At 42.1% G+C, this 17,627-nt stretch overlaps 4 protein-coding genes; 2 read left to right on the top strand and 2 right to left on the bottom strand.

Annotated features, from left to right (window-relative positions):
* Window positions 1-94: 94 nt before the first annotated feature.
* Window positions 95-1,687, top strand: GSBLH_T00000063001 (Glycine hydroxymethyltransferase; the record flags this gene model as incomplete). The annotated part of the gene is made up of 5 exons (XM_013038203.1): window positions 95-123; window positions 158-179; window positions 212-241; window positions 275-376; window positions 410-1,687. The coding sequence occupies 5 exons, from the start codon at window positions 95-97 to the stop codon at window positions 1,685-1,687; spliced, it is 1,461 nt and encodes a 486-aa protein (XP_012893657.1).
* Window positions 1,688-7,704: 6,017 nt separating this feature from the next.
* Window positions 7,705-8,403, top strand: GSBLH_T00000062001 (uncharacterized protein). XM_013038202.1 has 2 exons: window positions 7,705-7,906; window positions 7,938-8,403. Exons 1-2 carry the CDS (start codon window positions 7,819-7,821, stop codon window positions 8,375-8,377), a joined length of 528 nt encoding a protein of 175 aa, XP_012893656.1. The 5' UTR covers window positions 7,705-7,818; the 3' UTR covers window positions 8,378-8,403.
* A 989-nt stretch (window positions 8,404-9,392) lies between these two features.
* Window positions 9,393-11,204, bottom strand: GSBLH_T00000061001 (uncharacterized protein; the record flags this gene model as incomplete). Its single annotated transcript, XM_013038201.1, has 5 exons — window positions 9,393-9,599; window positions 9,636-9,921; window positions 9,951-10,549; window positions 10,742-11,116; window positions 11,145-11,204. 5 exons carry the CDS (start codon window positions 11,202-11,204, stop codon window positions 9,393-9,395), a joined length of 1,527 nt encoding a protein of 508 aa, XP_012893655.1.
* Window positions 11,205-15,716: 4,512 nt separating this feature from the next.
* GSBLH_T00000060001 (uncharacterized protein) lies at window positions 15,717-16,773 on the bottom strand (the record flags this gene model as incomplete). XM_013038200.1 has 6 exons in its annotated part: window positions 16,738-16,773; window positions 16,425-16,707; window positions 16,269-16,394; window positions 16,125-16,239; window positions 16,042-16,084; window positions 15,717-16,008 (listed from the first exon to the last, which is right to left on the bottom strand). The coding sequence occupies exons 3-6, from the start codon at window positions 16,329-16,331 to the stop codon at window positions 15,717-15,719; spliced, it is 513 nt and encodes a 170-aa protein (XP_012893654.1). The 5' UTR covers window positions 16,332-16,394; window positions 16,425-16,707; window positions 16,738-16,773.
* Window positions 16,774-17,627: the final 854 nt, after the last annotated feature.

Here is a 17,627-nt window from a genome sequence, read left to right as displayed (position 1 = left end):
CATATCTGAAGACTACTTTTCGATAGAAAACCGTTATATACCAAAAATCGGAGTAATTTTCCACGATTTTCTTATACAATATTTCCGTTCAAAGATGATTAGCGCACTTTCTCGCTCTATTAGGTATTATTATTTCACATAGAATTCTCATTTATAGACTTTCTGCTGCCAGAATCACCGTATTATCTTTCTTCTCCTAACTTATATATAGCCTGTTGCTAGGGCTGGTTTTGCTACTATTGTACATAGATCTTTCAATTGTATTACCCCATAGCCTGGACGCGTACCTCTCGAAGAGCACGATCCTGAACTTTTCGATTTGATCGAGAAGGAGAAGAACCGATCTTGGAAGTCGCTGGAGATGATTGCTTCTGAGGTATTTGTGTAAGTTTGCTTACCTCAGAACTAGAACTTCACTTCCAGAGCTGTTATGGAATGTTTGGGTTCTTGTTTGACGAACAAGTACTCGGAGGGATATCCGGGTCACCGTTATTACGGAGGTAACGAGTACATCGACCAGATCGAAGAGTTGTGCAAGAAGCGTGCTCTGGCTGCTTACCATTTGGATCCTGAAAAGTGGGGCGTGAACGTTCAGCCCTATTCCGGATCTCCTTGCAACCTGGCTGTGTACACGGGTCTGTTGAAGCCTGGTAGCCGAATGATGGGTCTGGATCTTCCTTCTGGAGGTCATCTGACGCACGGTTACTACACATACAACGCCAAGACGCACACCCGAAAGGCTCTGTCGGGCTCTTCGATCTTCTTCGAGACGCTTCCTTACCACGTGGATCCGAAGACGGGTCTTGTGGACTACGATTTTATGGAGCAGATCGCTGGAATCTACAGACCCCAGATGATCATCTGCGGAGCTTCTGCGTATCCTCGTGAGTGGGATTACGCTCGGATCCGTAAGGTTGCGGACGCGAGCGGCGCGATCATGATGATGGATATGGCGCACATCAGCGGCCTGGTGGCGACGGGCGAGGCTGCGAATCCGTTCGAGTACTGCGATGTGGTGACGACGACGACGCACAAGTCGCTGCGTGGTCCGCGCGCCGGTATGATCTTCTTCCGCAAGGACGAGCGCGACTTCGAGCGCAAGATCAACGACGCGGTGTTCCCCGGTCTGCAGGGCGGTCCGCACGACCACCAGATCGCGGCCATCGCCACGCAGCTGAAGGAAGTGGCGTCGCCCGAGTTCAAGGAGTACTGCGTGCAGGTCAAGAAGAACGCGAAGGCGCTGGCGCAGGCGCTGATGGACATGGGCTACACGATCTGCACGAACGGCACGGACAACCACCTTCTGCTGTGGGACGTGCGTCCGCTGGGACTGACGGGCTCGAAGATCGAGAAGGTGTGCGACCTGATCAACATCTCGCTGAACAAGAACACGGTCCACGGAGACAAGTCGGCGCAGTCGCCCGGCGGCGTGCGCATCGGAACCCCCGCGCTGACGACGCGAGGACTGAAGGAGGCGGACTTCAAGAAGGTGGCGGGATTCCTGGATCGCGCGGTGAAGATCTCGCTGGACGTGCAGAAGAGCTCGGGAAAGAAGCTGAAGGACTTCGTGGCCGCTCTGCCCAACAACAAGGACATCCCTGTGTTGGCTCACGAAGTCGCTCAGTTCGCCACCTCGTTCCCGATGCCCGGATTCGACACGGAGACGATGAGATACAAAAATCTGTAATAAGTTGGTTGCCAATAAGTTGGAAATGGTTGTTTGTTTGAACTCAAACTATAATGTATTTGTATCGTATTGTACTGTATTGTATTTTGTATTGTATGAATGAATGAATGAATATCTGCACAAATTCGTTTTATGCAAGATTGTCCTAAGTGTTTTTTGGTGTTTTCTTTATCATCCCATTTATAACCGAGTAAACAGCATTTCTACTAATGTCTTCTGTTTTTGTATAATAGGATGCAATTCAACATTCGATTTTCTTTACAGTAATAAATGTACAAAGAATCATTCAATGATCTATTTAGTCAACACATCCTAATCTTATTTTAAATGTGTAAACTATTCTTATATCTTGTATTTATATGCTTATCGTTTGCTATCTGTAAGAAACATGATTGTGTGAAGATTAGATGCGGGTACTTATGAAAGTGAGTGCATTGCTTTTTTGGGACAGGGGAATCGAGAGCGTCTAATTATAAAATGTGGCGACAATGATAACATAACCGAAGTGATCAAATTCGAAGCGAGATATGAAGATGTTTTGTGCAAGAAGCTAAGTTTGGAAACATCTTTAGTATATACTGTTTCTCTCGTTTCAGGAACTATTAGTGATACACATACACTTTATTTTTGATGTTTAGAGAATGGTTCATATACAGGCAGTAGTACGGATATCAGAATCCGTACTGATAATTATGACGATTTTTCTTCGAGTAATGGTATTGTATGCTCTCCAAAGTTGAAGAAGGGGAAGACATATAGTTTTACCGAAATCGACTGTACTGTGGGAGACGAAAGCTATAGTAACCAAATGTTGATGTTTGTCGGTATTCCCTATACAATGACGGCGAAATTTGGAAAAGATGAAAAAGGAGTATTCGTTGATCAAAATGATTTTCAATCTGATATTCGATTATACAAGGTGAGTGATAGTACAGACGAATCTGGAGGTGGAAATGTAGCTCTCATAATTGTCGTTGTTGTTATTCTTATCATCGCAGTGATTGCAGGCGTTGCATATTTTTTGATTAAAAAGAAATCTAGTCCAATACTGACTGCTGTATAGTCTTGTTTGATTGTCACACACCACGAATTGGGATACTGTAATTATTGACTACATACATACATTATCAATTGCTTCATGGTATTGAAAATAGTGAATATCATTTCAGCTATGTACACACCATTCATCCGATAAGTTTAACAATAAGCGATTGATCATTAGTTCTCATAACGATGATGACTGATAGAAATGGAAGCGAATTACAAAAACTGAATAAAAGGAAATGATAGTAAAAAAGATATGTCAGTTTATTTTTGTATGAGTAAACCAAATTTATTTATGTGGTTCACTTCAATCGTTTTATTACTCTTCCTTTCATTTGCAAGCGGTAAATATGCGCTCTAGCGTTCCACATAGGCACGATTTCTTTTCAGGGAACATACGAGAGTAACTGTATTTCGGAATATAACGGTCATTATATATATCGGTCCATTGTTCGCTGCGATAATAACAATAACATAAATGAAGTCATTGTGTACACTGTGGAACACTTGGATGGAGAATGCAAGAACCAATATTTAGAAACATCATTTGTCTATAGCACAGATCTCTATTCAGGAGTCAGTGGTATGTATTGTATCTATGGATTAAAACTAGGAAATGGAAGTTACAATTTGGTAGTAAAAGATGCTCGAATCTTAACTGAGAATTATGATTTTCTTCAACAAGCTTTTGCAATGAGTTGTAAACCTGAATTACGGAAAGGAAAGAGATACAGTTTTACTACCGTACAGTGCACAGCCTTAGGAGCTAATTTAACTGAGGTGTATTTGTCATTCATTGGCGAAAAATCTACAACCAAGATTGTAATACAGGAAGATGAGAACGGAGTTATTTGGTGGGACTCATGGTTTTATCCAGAAGCCAAAATGCTTTATAAAGTCAGTGATGCAACTAACGAAACTGGAGATAACTCTATCACTACAAGTAATATTCTACTGCTCATCATAGTGGTAGTTGTTATAGTAATCATTGTCATTGTGGTTATAGCAATTATTATGGCTCTATCTGCAAAAAGAAACCAATCGGCAAAAAAGCTTCCAACTCAACCAACTACACAAAAGTAAAAGCAAAACACTTCTATGCAGTTGACAACGAATAAATCTGCTTTATCGACTTAGTTTGTTTGATTGCCACAAACCATGTGCTTTTTATTTCATACTTTCCCAGATATTTGTATTGATCACCATTATCTAATACAGTCACATTGCTTGCCTATGCTATCATTTGCGATATAGCAAATAGGGTGTTTCAGTTTCGCCCTTCAAATAGCTGTGCATATTTATTCTAATGTTTGGTACTGTATTGCATCAAAAAACAAAATATAAATAACATCTGATTCATATGACAAGTAAAAGTGATTAGTCAGTTTATTCTTATTTTTCAAAAAATGTTAACGTTATTGATACCTTTCTTATTTGTATGCTCTGTTTCCTGTGCCAGCTGTAAACATTTTATTTGTATACTACATAGATGCAGGAACCTATGAAAGTGGCTGCATGTATGTAAGTTCCAACTATATGCGCTATCGAGCTATTGTTCGTTGCGATTCAAACGGGAATATAAATGAACTTATTTACTATGAGTCGACTTTCTATACCAATGCATGCACACAATTACTTGTGGAAGGATCTATAGTATATAGTGTTACTCGGGACGTTTATTATCCTGGTACTACAATTGTATGTCATTGATTATAAGGAACATCACGATACAAAATAACTACCCAGGATGTTAGAGTCCGAACTGATGATTACGGAAAACTGATGGAAGAGGAGAATTGGGAATGCGTTCCTCCGTTAACCAATGGGAAACGATATAGTTTTACCGAAGTGAATTGCCATATAGGCTATTGGGCGATTAGCAACTCAATGGTTGCAAGTATAGGGAATACAGAAGACACAAACATTGAGTTTAAATCTTATGATGACGGTACACTTTATGTGATAGGCTCTTTCATGGCACAGTCGTATTACCTCAAGAAAGTGAGCGATAGCACATCTGATACAAATCCTGGAGATACAAATCCTGGTCTCATTATCGTTATCATTGTTGTTGTAATCATTGTAATTGCTGTCATCGCAATTTTGATAGTTCTTTATCGCAATAATGATAAAAAACCTAAAAGGCTTCCTACCCAGACAGTCTCAACCAAGTCTCCACAAGGTATGAATCCCCAAGAAGCCCCTAATCAGTCCCAGCAAAGCATTCATGCACCAATAGCACCTAACCAATCAGCTCAAAACGTAGCTCCTCAAGCAATGCCGAATCAACTAATGTACATGGCTCAAAATCAATCTGTGCCAAATCAACCTTATTATACGGCATCGTACCAGATGGTACCAAATCAACCAGTCCAAAGTGCGCCCGTTCAAATATCGCCAAGCGTGCCTACTCAATCCACTCCTAGCGTTCCTGTTCAACCGGTACCTAATCAATGATAATAATCTGCATAAGGAATGTTTGATAATCAAATACTACTATACACTTTACCTATTTATCATTATTATCTTTAGGATTACTTACCAGATACATCATAGATGATATTAGAATAATCACTTTTCACTCATTCGTCAATTTGAAATACTCGAATTAGAGAGGTTGGACTGATCGTTTCTATAACTATTATTTCAATGATTATGTATTAAATATCATCAATTTATCAATCACAAATATTCATATTTATCATATTTATGAACTATTTCATATTTCCACGAAAGTCCATCAGTTCATATCATTTTTGATATCCACTTTATCAATCAATGAATCCAGTAATAATAATCTATATTCTATATAAAATACTTCACCTCCTTGTTCTATTTTATCACGATAAAACAACAAGTGATGACTTCGATTGATAAATGATATACCGAATTAGAAAACGAACCTTATTATCGTTTATTCATTCACTCATTCATTCACTCATTCATTCCTTCTCAATCTATTTGAAATAGAACCGTTAATTTTGAAATAGTTCCGAAATTTGGCATTATCAAGAATTGATGTTTTTAGAATTTGAACTATGTGTACATATATATATATATATATATATAATACTCTATAAAATGAATTAATCATGAAATATGAATAACCATCTTATTACTTTTCGACTCGAATAAGAATATGAAACCGTATTCGTTTTGATACAAATATAATTTAAGATATACGAAACAATAATAATGTGATTTCTGTATTCAAATCGTATATCTGTATTTGAAGTATCTCCAATTGAAAACGAATCTATTATCTTGAATCTATTTTTGATTATCATAATAAAATTATATTATGTTGTGTAAATTCTTAATCTTAATCGGAATCCTTTCTTTCTCGCTTGCTAGTTGTAGGAACTCTGAGTGAATCCAATATAGATCAAGGAACCTATGAAAGTGATTGTAATGTAGTAAATGGAAGCATCAAAAAAACAACGAGTAATTGTTAATTGTGATAAAGATGGAAATATCATCGAAGTTAGTGTATCTACAAGAGAGTACACCGATAGTCAATGTAAAAACCTTTATCTCGATTTAATTTTCGTTGCCAGTATTTCTCTTTCATCAGGAACAATAGGTAATCATAGTATGATACTAGTATTATCTTAGATGACGGAGAATATAAAGGAACTACTACAGATGCGTTAATTCGCACTGATGACTACGACACACTGACAGTAAAGAGCGGAATGACGTGTACACCAAAGTTAAAGAATGGGGAGGTATACAGCTTCCAGAAGGTTGACTGTTCTAATCTGTTGTTCAATATCACTGCTATGATGCTGATGATGGTTAACAAGCCATATGCTTCTACTATGAAATTTGGAGAAGAAGATGGGAAAACAATTTTGGAGTATAGTGAATCATTATCATCTTCTAAGCTTTACAAAGTGAGTAACAGCACTGATATAGCTGGAGGTAACAATACCGCTCTCATTATAATCATCGTTGTCGTTGTCGTGGTGATTATCATTTTGATAATTGTTCTTATTCTGGTTCTCGCTTCTAAAAAGAAGCAGAAAACTAAAAAGCTTCCTACTAAAACAGTTTCTGATAAGCCAACCCCAGATGTTCCTGTGCAAGTAACAGTCGCTAAATAAGCCAAGTTGTCAGTATAATACCTAATTTCCATGCACTATAACTTGTTTGATAGAAAATAGTTTATATATATGCAAGCACATTTCCTACTATAGTTAGAATACATATCCTCATGATTTAGTTACACTATTCTAAATCTACCCAGATAAGAAAGGTTGTCGATCGTGTTTTCCCTCTGAAAACGTGTACACTATCCTATGGACTACATTCTCGAGGAAGAATAAGTCGTTGTTGCCCTCTATTATTTGCATAATCATCCAAAACATAATAGTATTAATTTGGACTCAAATGTACGTCAAGTTATTTCGTATACTGCAAACATATTCGGATACCATGTATTTCAATTGTGTATAAGTTCTTTAACCAAAATAATGAAGAATCCCTTCCTGTCCTATATTAAAGTATCTCATTTGTTATCACTATTCTAATTACTCTGCACACTCTATTGCACACAGACGTTTCTAAATATTCTGTTTTACGCATATCATTAATCGGCTCACAATTAAAATGAATCGTTATTGTCCTTTTTCGCATCCATTGTGTTAAGTCTCCCACCTCCCTTGTTTAAACATAACAGACGCAAGTTTCACGATTTTCGAATCTGTAGTACGTATTTCCGTAACAATTGTAACGTATTATTTTTCCAAAGTATACTTTCCTATCAAGTATTTCCACCCGTACAAAGAATAATAATCGTTAAGTTGGAATTCAATTATATCTTGTTCCGTTGGCGTTTCGACATACAGACTTCCTTCCAAACATTTTCATATTTTTATTATTGTGCTTGAAATGTTTGTGTTTGTCCTACTTCTTTCTGTTGCTTTGGCAGGAAGTAAGAATCGCCTAGCTTTGTTGATGGTGTAGATTGTGGTGTTTATACTAGTGGTTGTGTCAGTGTTGTGGGTATTCCGCAGGGCGTATCTTATGAGTCGACAGTGTCTTGTGGAATTACTGGATATGTTAGCAGCATTAAGACCAAAGAAATGTATTATAGTGATGACAAATGCATTGGCTCCATATGGATGGAGAATAGTTTGTCATATTCTTTGAAGAAGACCAATGGAACAAAGGGTTGGAGAGATGTTGTTGATCTTATTTTTAGACGATGCTACGTATAATGTTGTATTGAAAAAGGCCACTGTGAAGAGTAACGATCTTGAAACCATGAAAAAGATGACTGTTACTTGTGTTCCTGAATTGAGCAAAGGAAAAACATACAGCTGGTCGGATGTCACTTGCAAAGTTTTGAGTATTTTCGATATTGGAGCGGCTTATCGTTCTGGTCTTGGAAAGGAATATTCTGGCTATCTTAAATTCTCTGAGAACGACTCAGGTATCAGAACGATGTCCGGTTCCACTGGTTTCTCTGCATTTGCCGGTTATTCTAGAATCAGTAGTTTCGGAGGCTGCTGGACTTGGTGGGGAATTCTCCTTATCGTGCTGGTAGTCTTGATTATCATTGCGCTTGTCGTGCTTTTGATTCTTAAGAAGGGCAAGGGCAAGGGCAAGGGCAAATCTTCTAAGAAGAATACTAAAGTTTAGTTCGATCGATCGTTCGTTCGTTTGTTTGTTTGTTTGTTTATAAAAATAGAATTTGGACTCATTCCTCTATACTACTGCATGTACTTTTGCTAGGATAGATTCTCTTTTTGTCACGTTTTCTCTTAACCAGTTTATCGAAGCCATAAAACAGACTTAATTTGGGGATCATCTAATGCAATGTATGGAAAATGAGCATGGAATACTGTTTGAGCAAATCGTTCTGCATCTTGTCGGCGTCCTTCCTATTTTTTACCCCAATTCTGCACAATCTACTAGAACATAGTCAATGCAGTAATAATAGATTTTCTTTTTCTGTGGATTATTATCCTTGTTTGAAAACAAATGGTTCCCTGTTTGTGGTTAAAGTCACACGACTCGAAATCTTTTGGATATATTCAAATAGATGAGCGGCCTTTCTTTATGCTTCTCCCACACATTGTAGTTAATGTAAGCGTTGTGGTGGTAAACGAGAGAAAACATATGAAACATGTTCAATTTGTCTCCGTGCCTCATAGTTTGGGAATCTCCGGAAAAGTCTATCAGCTCAATATAGGACCATTCCGGAGATTGTGGCTCTGACTGATTCTTCAATTCATACCCATCATTGTATGATTGCAGATAGTCCAGAGACAGCTCAGGAATACCGTAAATCGTCAAGGAATCCACATCAGCCGTTCTTTTGTATTTTAGGCGGTTAAACGTCATGTAAAAGAAGGAGAGAAATCGGTTCGGCTTTTCACGAAATGATCGAGAGTAAGCTGATTCTCCCTACACATTACTTTTTCCTTCTATATACTCTAAACACATAGTGAAATTCAAGAGCGTTATCTTCCTTTCGGTAATGGTAAAAAACGGAAACAAGGCCATATCCTTCTTGGTAATCAATCTCTGGTTGAACGATAATCGGCATATGGCCTATGACCCACTTTTCTAACAGCGCAGAATAGTTCATTAATTGTGCACAAACTGACACAAACACGACATTCTTCTCGTGTTTACCAAAAACAAGCTCAAACTACTCCAAATTACTTCTCATGTTAGGTTCTCGGCAATACCGCTCCAAATCTTCTTTACTTACAGATGGCTTCACCACCTTTAAAGCAGCTTCAAAATGGGCTTGAGAGACGCAAGATGGTGCAGGTTCTCCCGAGAGCAGTGATGGGCGGATCGCTGCTAAAGATGCTTCTCGAACTAGATTACTCAAGTCTGCACCGCTAAACCTCTAAAAACACAATCATTTCACATTCCCATCTCCTACCTCGCAGCGCTCGTCAAATGCAATCTTCTCCAAATCGACATCATCCGCCAGTGGTGTCTTCTTCGTGATGGTTCGTAGAATATCCAAGCGATCGGACTGGGTAGGTAACGGAACGAGCAGCAGCTGGTCCAGTCTTCCTGGCCGCATCATGGCGGGATCGATAATATCCGGCCGATTGGTCGCAGCGATGACGAAAACTTGCTTTCGATCTTCCAACCCGTCCATCTCCGTGAGCAGCATGTTCACCATTCGCTCGGACACGCCGCTGCTGCCTCCGTCCATTCCTCTATCATGAATTCATCCCCGAAATCGCACCGTTTCGGACACAGCGCGTCGATTTCGTCGAAGAAAATCACGCACGGCGAGCTAGCGCGCGCGCGTTCGAACACCTTCCGCACGCCTCGCTCGCTCTCGCCCACGTACTTGTTCAGCAGCTCCGGTCCTTTGATCGAGATGAAATTGGCGCGCGATTCGTTGGAGACGGCTTTGGCCAGAAGCGTTTTTCCGCAGCCCGGAGGTCCGTAGAGCAGCACGCCTGCGGGCATGGTGAGGCCCATCTTCTTGAAGATCTGCGGGTTGCGAATGGGCTCCACAACGCTGATGCGAAGCTTCTCTCGGACCGAGGCGAGGGCGCCGATGTCGTCCCACGTGGTGTTGGGAACGGTGACGAAGCCTTCGCGCTTCGAGCTCGGCTGCACCTTCTTCAATGCCTTCTCGAAGTCCGCCATCTCCACGGAAAGAAGCGCCAGTTGCTCGGCGGGGAGGCGATCGGGCCGCGATTCGTCGGGCTCAGAGAGTTCGAGATCCATGTCGGTGGGCGTGGGAGTGGGCGTGGGAGTGGGAGTGGGCTGTGCTTCGAGCGGTAAAACGAATAGTTCGTGGAAGATTCGATTGATCGCGATGATAGCCGCTTCCTTTCTGTCCGTTAAGAACCCTTTGATAATGATTTATTTTTGATTCATTCATTCAATTCATTCAATTCATTCAATTCATTCAATTCAATTCATTCATTCAATTCATTCATTCATTCAATTCATTCAATTCATTCAATTCATTCAATTCATTCAATTCATCGGATATGTTAAGGCGGAGAGATCGGCCCCCACATAGCCCGGGGTTTTGGCCGCCAAAACGGGATAATCGACATCCTCGGCGACTTTCATTCGCTTGGTGAGCAGACGAAGAATCGCTTCGCGCGCCGCCTCATCGGGGATTCCCAGCGAAATCTCGCGATCGAAGCGTCCAGCGCGGCGAAGCGCGCTGTCGAGAGCGTCAGGACGATTGGTGGCGCCGATGATCATAACGGGCTTTTCACGAAGCGCCTGGCTGTTGAGAGAATCCATACACGTCTGAAGCTGGGCGACGATTCGCTGCTCCATGCTTCGCGACGTGCTCTCTCGCTTGCCAGTAATCGCGTCGATCTCATCGATAAAGATCAGAGAAGGCGCCATCGCGATCGCATCGTCGAAGAGTTTCCGAAGCTACATCGAAAGCTGCCATCACGCCGACGTTCTCTTCGCTCTCCCCGCTCATTCCGCTCACGATTTCCGGCGCGCTGATGCACACCATCGGGATGCCCAGCTCGCCACCGATCGCACGCGCGAGAAGCGTTTTGCCGCAGCCGGGAGGACCGTAGAGGAGGATGCCGCGAGGAGGAACCACGCCGATTTCGTTGTAGATCTCGGGGCGGCGGAGCGGATACCAAACCAATTCCTTGATGTCCTGCAGAACGTTGTCGATTCCCGCGAGATCGCTCTGGGGTTAAGAAACGATGGTGCGATAGGAGAGGAAAAAGGATATGAATCGCTCGTCAGGACGCTTCCAAGTCTTGAAACCGCCTAAATGTTAGAAAAGGAAAACAATTCGGTCAAAACATACTGTTGTCGGAACCCACTTTGGAGCGCTTGGCTTGCGAATCGCCAGATTTCTCCTTGTCATCGTCAACTTTATCGACTGTTGTATAGCTAGAAGTCATAGACAAACCAAAACTCTACGCGTTGTGAAGATTATCATTCAAACTTAGAGGAGATGCCGAAATTCTTGCTCTCCTGCGTTTCTTCTTAGAGTCTGCATCCGACAATTGAGGTACGGGAGACGATTCGCCCCTATTCATCAACTTAAAACAAAATATTCACGAAAAATTGTCATTCCCTGTCGGAGTCACTGGCTCCGAGCTTCCTTCAGCCGAGGACCGAGCGATCGAGTAAGCAAGACTGATCTCCTTCATGGCGAGGTTTTGATTCTTTCTGCGATATCTAGTCAGTTAACAATCGAATGAGAAATCACTCTGGCAGTTTGCGATAGATATACTCGACAACATCACTTTCGGTGACTGTAGAACCACTCGATTGATCCAAATACTGTTTAATTATCGGGATTAATCTCTTGTCATTCACTCGAGTAACACTCATCTTCGTTTTCGCAATTCTAGCAAAAATCCCAAAATCAGACAGTTTTTCGGAAACAACCCGATTGTTTGTTTCAATTCGCACCGTTGTTTTCTGAGTCGTTTTTCAAGTAATTCAGTCAAGAAATCATCACACTTGGGTTATCAAACATGATTGCGTCTCTGCCTAGTGATATTACTCGAATATCTTGTCCACTAGTTAAATTTTGTGGAGATACAAGTCTGGCTGTGTTTATTGCCGATCGCTTTTTCAGAGACAGCTCTATGCACTATGATATCGAATTTCTGGATGAAGCAGGGTCCAAGAAGGATAACCGCATTGGCAATCCTGAAAAAGATGAATCAGAACGGATTATGAAGAGTTCGTGGTATTATAAGCATTCGCATATGCAGCCGGCAATCTGCATCTTCTGTGTGGGTGTTGATATAAATGGACTTGCTACTGACCGTACAAAATGGCGCGAGTCGATCGTTAATCAATACAAGCATGCTGTAAATGCACTCGCTGCGAACAGACCTGCTTTTATGACGGTGTATGTTTGTCCTGGGAATCGTGTTCTTCTAAACCAAGGTGCTGTTACCGAAGATTTGCTTATTAGAGAGTAATGCATTGTGTGAGTTTTTATTTTCTAGACTCAATTCCCTGTCTATAGACCATATTCACTCCCATTTGTTTTTCGAAGAAGAATTGATTGGATCTTCGATTGGAGCGATCAAATCGATGAAAGCCGAAGTGTATCAAGTCTGCCACAACTACTACTCCTCTCGAATGGACATGCTAGATTCCGATATGTGTTCTACCGAATCCGATATTCCTCCACGTAAGCGAATCGATTTTGCATTACAGAAAGATCGAGTGATTCGAATGATGTTGAAGATGAGCTTCTTTAATGAGTGTCTTGCCAGTCTCACGCTTCAAGAATCCAACGCTTTGTATGCCTATACGCGGTGTTTGGAGTATTACACTCGAGTGCAGGACTATTGTTTATCTCTCTTTACGAAAGTATTCAATGCATCCATTCGAATCACAAACAGATTCAAAATCGAAACAACGAGGAAGTGTGTCAGATTTTATCCATCATCAACTTCAAAATCATTCAATACAGCATGCTCATTCAAAACACCAAAGGCTTCTCTCAGACATTCCGAAAGATCACCGGATGTATTCATGCCATGTCCGCGATTCTCTCAGAAAACAACGTACTCTTCGCTGTGTTGTTGTGGTTATTCATTCATAGTCCTCATTGTTTTCTTTCTGGAAAGCACTGCAGTATCAATTCTTAATCGACATCTATGAAAAAGAAGTCCTCGCTCACGCCATCTCGCAAGAAATCGAAACCCTTCGTACGCCTCCCTCTCTTCATTTCTTATTTATTGTAGAGAACTGCCATCGAAATCGTCTGCTTTTCCTGCGCGAAGCCTACATTTTATCGCTCGAAAGGACGCTTTGTTTAGAGCTAACATCGCAGTCCGCGTCGCCGTCGCCGCCGTCGCCCACTTCGCAGTCTCTTTTCTTGCAGTTTTCTTCCTGGGAAACCTTCGAAGCTTACGAAGAGACGCTTCGCAACAAGATCAACTTCCGCGAAGCGTATCTCAGCGCGTTGGAAAGCTGTCTTACCCACGATATCTACGATGAAACAGCTGCCTTCCAAGCGGTGGATGAAACGCTTCGCTTGGAGTCAATGAATTCATTCCCGCTGCTTCTCGACATCATCAACAAAACGGCGCATCAGCGTCTTTTCTCGCTCTCAACGCGTCTTTCGCTTGTTTTGGCGCATGCTTCCTTCAGTTTCCACGATTTCCCCGTTTTGATAAGACGAATTCATTACGCGTAGACGCTTTGTCAGGTGCTTCTTTTATTGCTGCTCCCAGAGAGCGTCGTGCGTTCAGAGTCTCGCTCCATCTTCTTCCGTTCATTGCGTTCGCTGCTTCCTCAAATCACAAACGAACAAAACGCATTGGCTTCCTTTCAATGGCCGTTTCATTGGAATCTGTACTCCAAATCGCTTGAGGTTTGCGTAGAAGATTCGGCTCCGCTCGTCCTGCTCGTTTCCAAGTCGAATTCGGTTCGACTTCTGATCGTCTAGTCCGTTCCCCGAATCCATCGACATCTCCGCAGTCCGCATCCAATCAGCCGCTTCGCCGGAGGATTCAACGACGATCGTTCTCTCTGAGAAATGGACGCTTCCTTCCCTCGCCGTTTCGACACTGGATTGCTTCGTTCCCGCGTCTGCGTTGCGTTCTCTGCCTTCCGTAGAGATCTGCTTCGCCACTCTGCAATCATCTCTCTGGATTCGGTTGTCGCCTTCGCTCCTCACTCTCTCCACACACACTCCCGATTTGATGTTCTGGAAGATTACGCAGCTTCGAATCCTCCCTTCCAACGTCGTTCCCTGTCTCAGCTGCCCACTCCAAGAAAAAGTCATGGCCGGCCAAGTCGCCGTTTTGGATTTCCCCATTTCGGTGCGTCACAGCGAAGGACTTGAGAAGATCGACGTTTCTGTAGCGAACGAAGACCTCCAGAAGGTGATGGAGGTCAGCCGATCGCCGGATTTGCTCCGCGTTTCGTTAGATTTGCGCTCGTCTTGCTGGCTTCTGCCCGACAATCGAACCTTCCCGCTCGAATTCACTCTGCACTACGCCAATCACGAGCCTTTCCATGCTTCCTGCCCACTCACCATTTCCTCTCCTTTCAGCGTCACCGCGAAGGTTTCCACGTTTCCCGATTTCGCGCTGTCGGAATCAGCAGCGGCGTTTCAGCCTGAGCAATCCATTCAGACCGTTTTGGAAGCGTTGGAGCTGCCGAAGCCTTCGTGTCCCTTCCCTTCCCCTTCGAGCTTCCATTCGAAAACGTATCGAACTGCGGCACAGCAGATAATCGCGGGATTTTGGTTTGATTTGGACGTGCAACTCCACAATTCCGTTGCGCTGTCCATTCATTCCATCCGCGTTCAACACCCTCAAAACGCTTTCTCGCGATGTCTTCTCATCAATCCAATCGCTTCCTCTCCTCTCCTTTTAACGCCCGAATCCAACACGACGTGGCATTTCAGTTTGGCCGCTTCAGCAGAATGGATCGACCACGAAATCGGAGGTGGAATCGTGGAAATCGAGTATTCCTTGGCCCAAAACGCGGAGAAAAGTAGCGAAATCCAGCGTTTTAGCATGAAACTCCCCGAGTTGTTCGTTTTACACCCGCCGATTTCGCTGCGATTTGAATGCGAAACGACGTGGATTCGTGGGGTTCCTCAGACGATAACCGCGGTAATAAAGAATCACTGTGTCGATATGATCGAAATCAGGACGAGTTGCCACCGGAGTTCCTGTAAGTGGCTTATAGGTAGTATGGTGTCGACGTCTCGTTGCGTATTCTATGAAATCGAAAATCGAATTGTAGTTGCTTCCTTTGGAGGAAACCCGAGAAGTGCTCAAAGTCGTTCCAGTCGAAGCGGGAAGTTTCGATTTTACCTATTTTTCGCTGAGTTGTGGGAAGTTCGGATCGAATCTGCAATACTATTTCGATGTGCCGCGCATCTTCGTTCGCGACAGCAACTGCGTTTTGTAATTTGTTTTATTGTTTGTGTTTTGTTTGTTCGTTTGTTTGTTTTAAATTGTTTTAAATTGTATTGTATTGTATTGTCGTGTTGTTTGTGTTTTTTTAATGTTTGTAGTTCTTATTGTTTGCTTGTTTGCTTGTTGATTTGTCTACTTGCTTGCTCGCTTTCTTTTTCTTTCTTTCTTTCTTTTGAACAAACACGACAAAGAAACTGTTTATCAAAATTCGGATAAAGCGCCTTCAGACAGTCGCAGCACCGCATTAATACCGCCTCATCGGTTCCACACATATCCAAGAGTGTGGGCACAGCATTCTCCGGTGGCATCTTCTTCAACACGCGAATCGCCAAATAGACGCAAGCGGCTGCGATCGTTTTGGCTGTGTATTGAATCGACGCTGTGGAGTAGATGCTACGCGTGAATAAAGAGAGGGGAAGGCGGTACGAATCGTTTGCAAACCTCCATGCGCACTGAACCTCATCGCTCACTAAAAATAAGAAAAGAAAAAACAAAAAATAAAAAAAAACCTTTGAGAGATTGAGAGAGGGTTATAATGGTATTGTAGGGCTGCTCCACGATCAGATCGAAGGAGAGAACGTTCAGAATGATGCGCTCGGCGAGCAATAGCTTCATTTTGATCTCCTAGAATAAAGAAACACGACATGATGTACCTTGCAGTCCGCAGGGTCAGGCTTACGTTTTTGTTGAATATCGATAAAGTGCTGAGCAATCATATCAGCTTTTCGGAAACTTTCCTCCACTTTCGCCGCCAAAAAACAACAACCTGCTGCTATGATCTAATAATCACGTTTTCTGATCGACAATACAAATTGATCGTGGGAATGATATGACTGGATGCTGTAAAATCGATGGAAAAACACACAAGCAGAATATATGACATACGCCTTTTTGCAAATGTTAAGAAGACCAAACACGGTCCATTTAGAAAGGATATAATTCTAGACTTTTGCAAAGTTGCCGAATGAAAGTACACGACCTTTTCCGCATTTCGTGCTCTTCATTCGGAGAGATACCATCTCTTGATGACGGTGACTTCGCGATTTGCTCATCTGTAAGTAGTTGAAATTGAATCATGGTTGGGACTCCTCTCTATGCTTAACAAGTTTCTTTCTCCAATACCAATAATATGAGCACGTCTCGGATATCACTTCGGAAGTCGCAATGCTTTTTCTGTCAAAAACAGATATGAGATTCGTATATTTGTGTATACTTTTGTTGTTTTGCGCTTTTGTAGCGGATTCATCTCAGTCTGCAAAAGAATTGGGTAGAGTTGCTTGTATTTGTTGATTGTTGTAGAAGTCTCGAAGAAGTACAATCTGCTATTGAAGAAAGCTGTTTCTATACTCAAAAACAAGACGAAAAAGTCCAAAGCGGAGGCGGTTAAGCTTTTGAACAAAGCCACCGAGTCTATATGCTATTTTGTTTCTAAGGTGTAGAATCAACGGTTCTGCATCCAAAGCATGGTGCATTCTCGGAAAATATTATCAAGGCCAACACAAGCTCAAGGACAGTCTGTCTCCGCTGAAGCAATGCAGTACATTGGATCCTTCTGCCGAAAATCGTTTAACTTACAGCATCGCTCTTTTTGATTATGGTAACTTTAATGCATCCAAAGAAATGTTTTATCTCGCTCTCTTTTTGACGATTAGCCTATCATCCATATATAACGAAGATCCTTCCAACAAAAAGGCGGCCTATTACTATGGATTAACGCTTGCTTGGGTACTTCTCTCTTTCTTTTTCATTGATTGAATCGTAGACAACAGAATGCGATCGAGCCAATTCCATTCTTCAGGATGTTCGTCCTTCTCAGATCGATGACAACTGCTACTACTGCGTTCTCTGTTTCCCTAGTTTCTCCATTTTACGGTAGATATGTGCTACGACGCCACAAACAACGTCGCGAAAGCCAAAGAATTCGATAGTCGTCGAGTCCACAGCATCACTTCCCTCGGCGAGAAGTTTCCATTTCGCTTTCCTTTCATTCCAGAATGAATCTCGCAATCGCT

Source organism: Blastocystis hominis (genome assembly GCF_000151665.1).
Source record: "Blastocystis hominis, Singapore isolate B (sub-type 7) whole genome shotgun sequence assembly, scaffold_0".
NCBI classification, from domain to species: Eukaryota; class Bigyra; order Opalinata; family Blastocystidae; genus Blastocystis; species Blastocystis hominis.
Note: the sequence above shows the minus strand (reverse complement) of the source record. Positions and strands in the feature narration are given on the sequence as shown.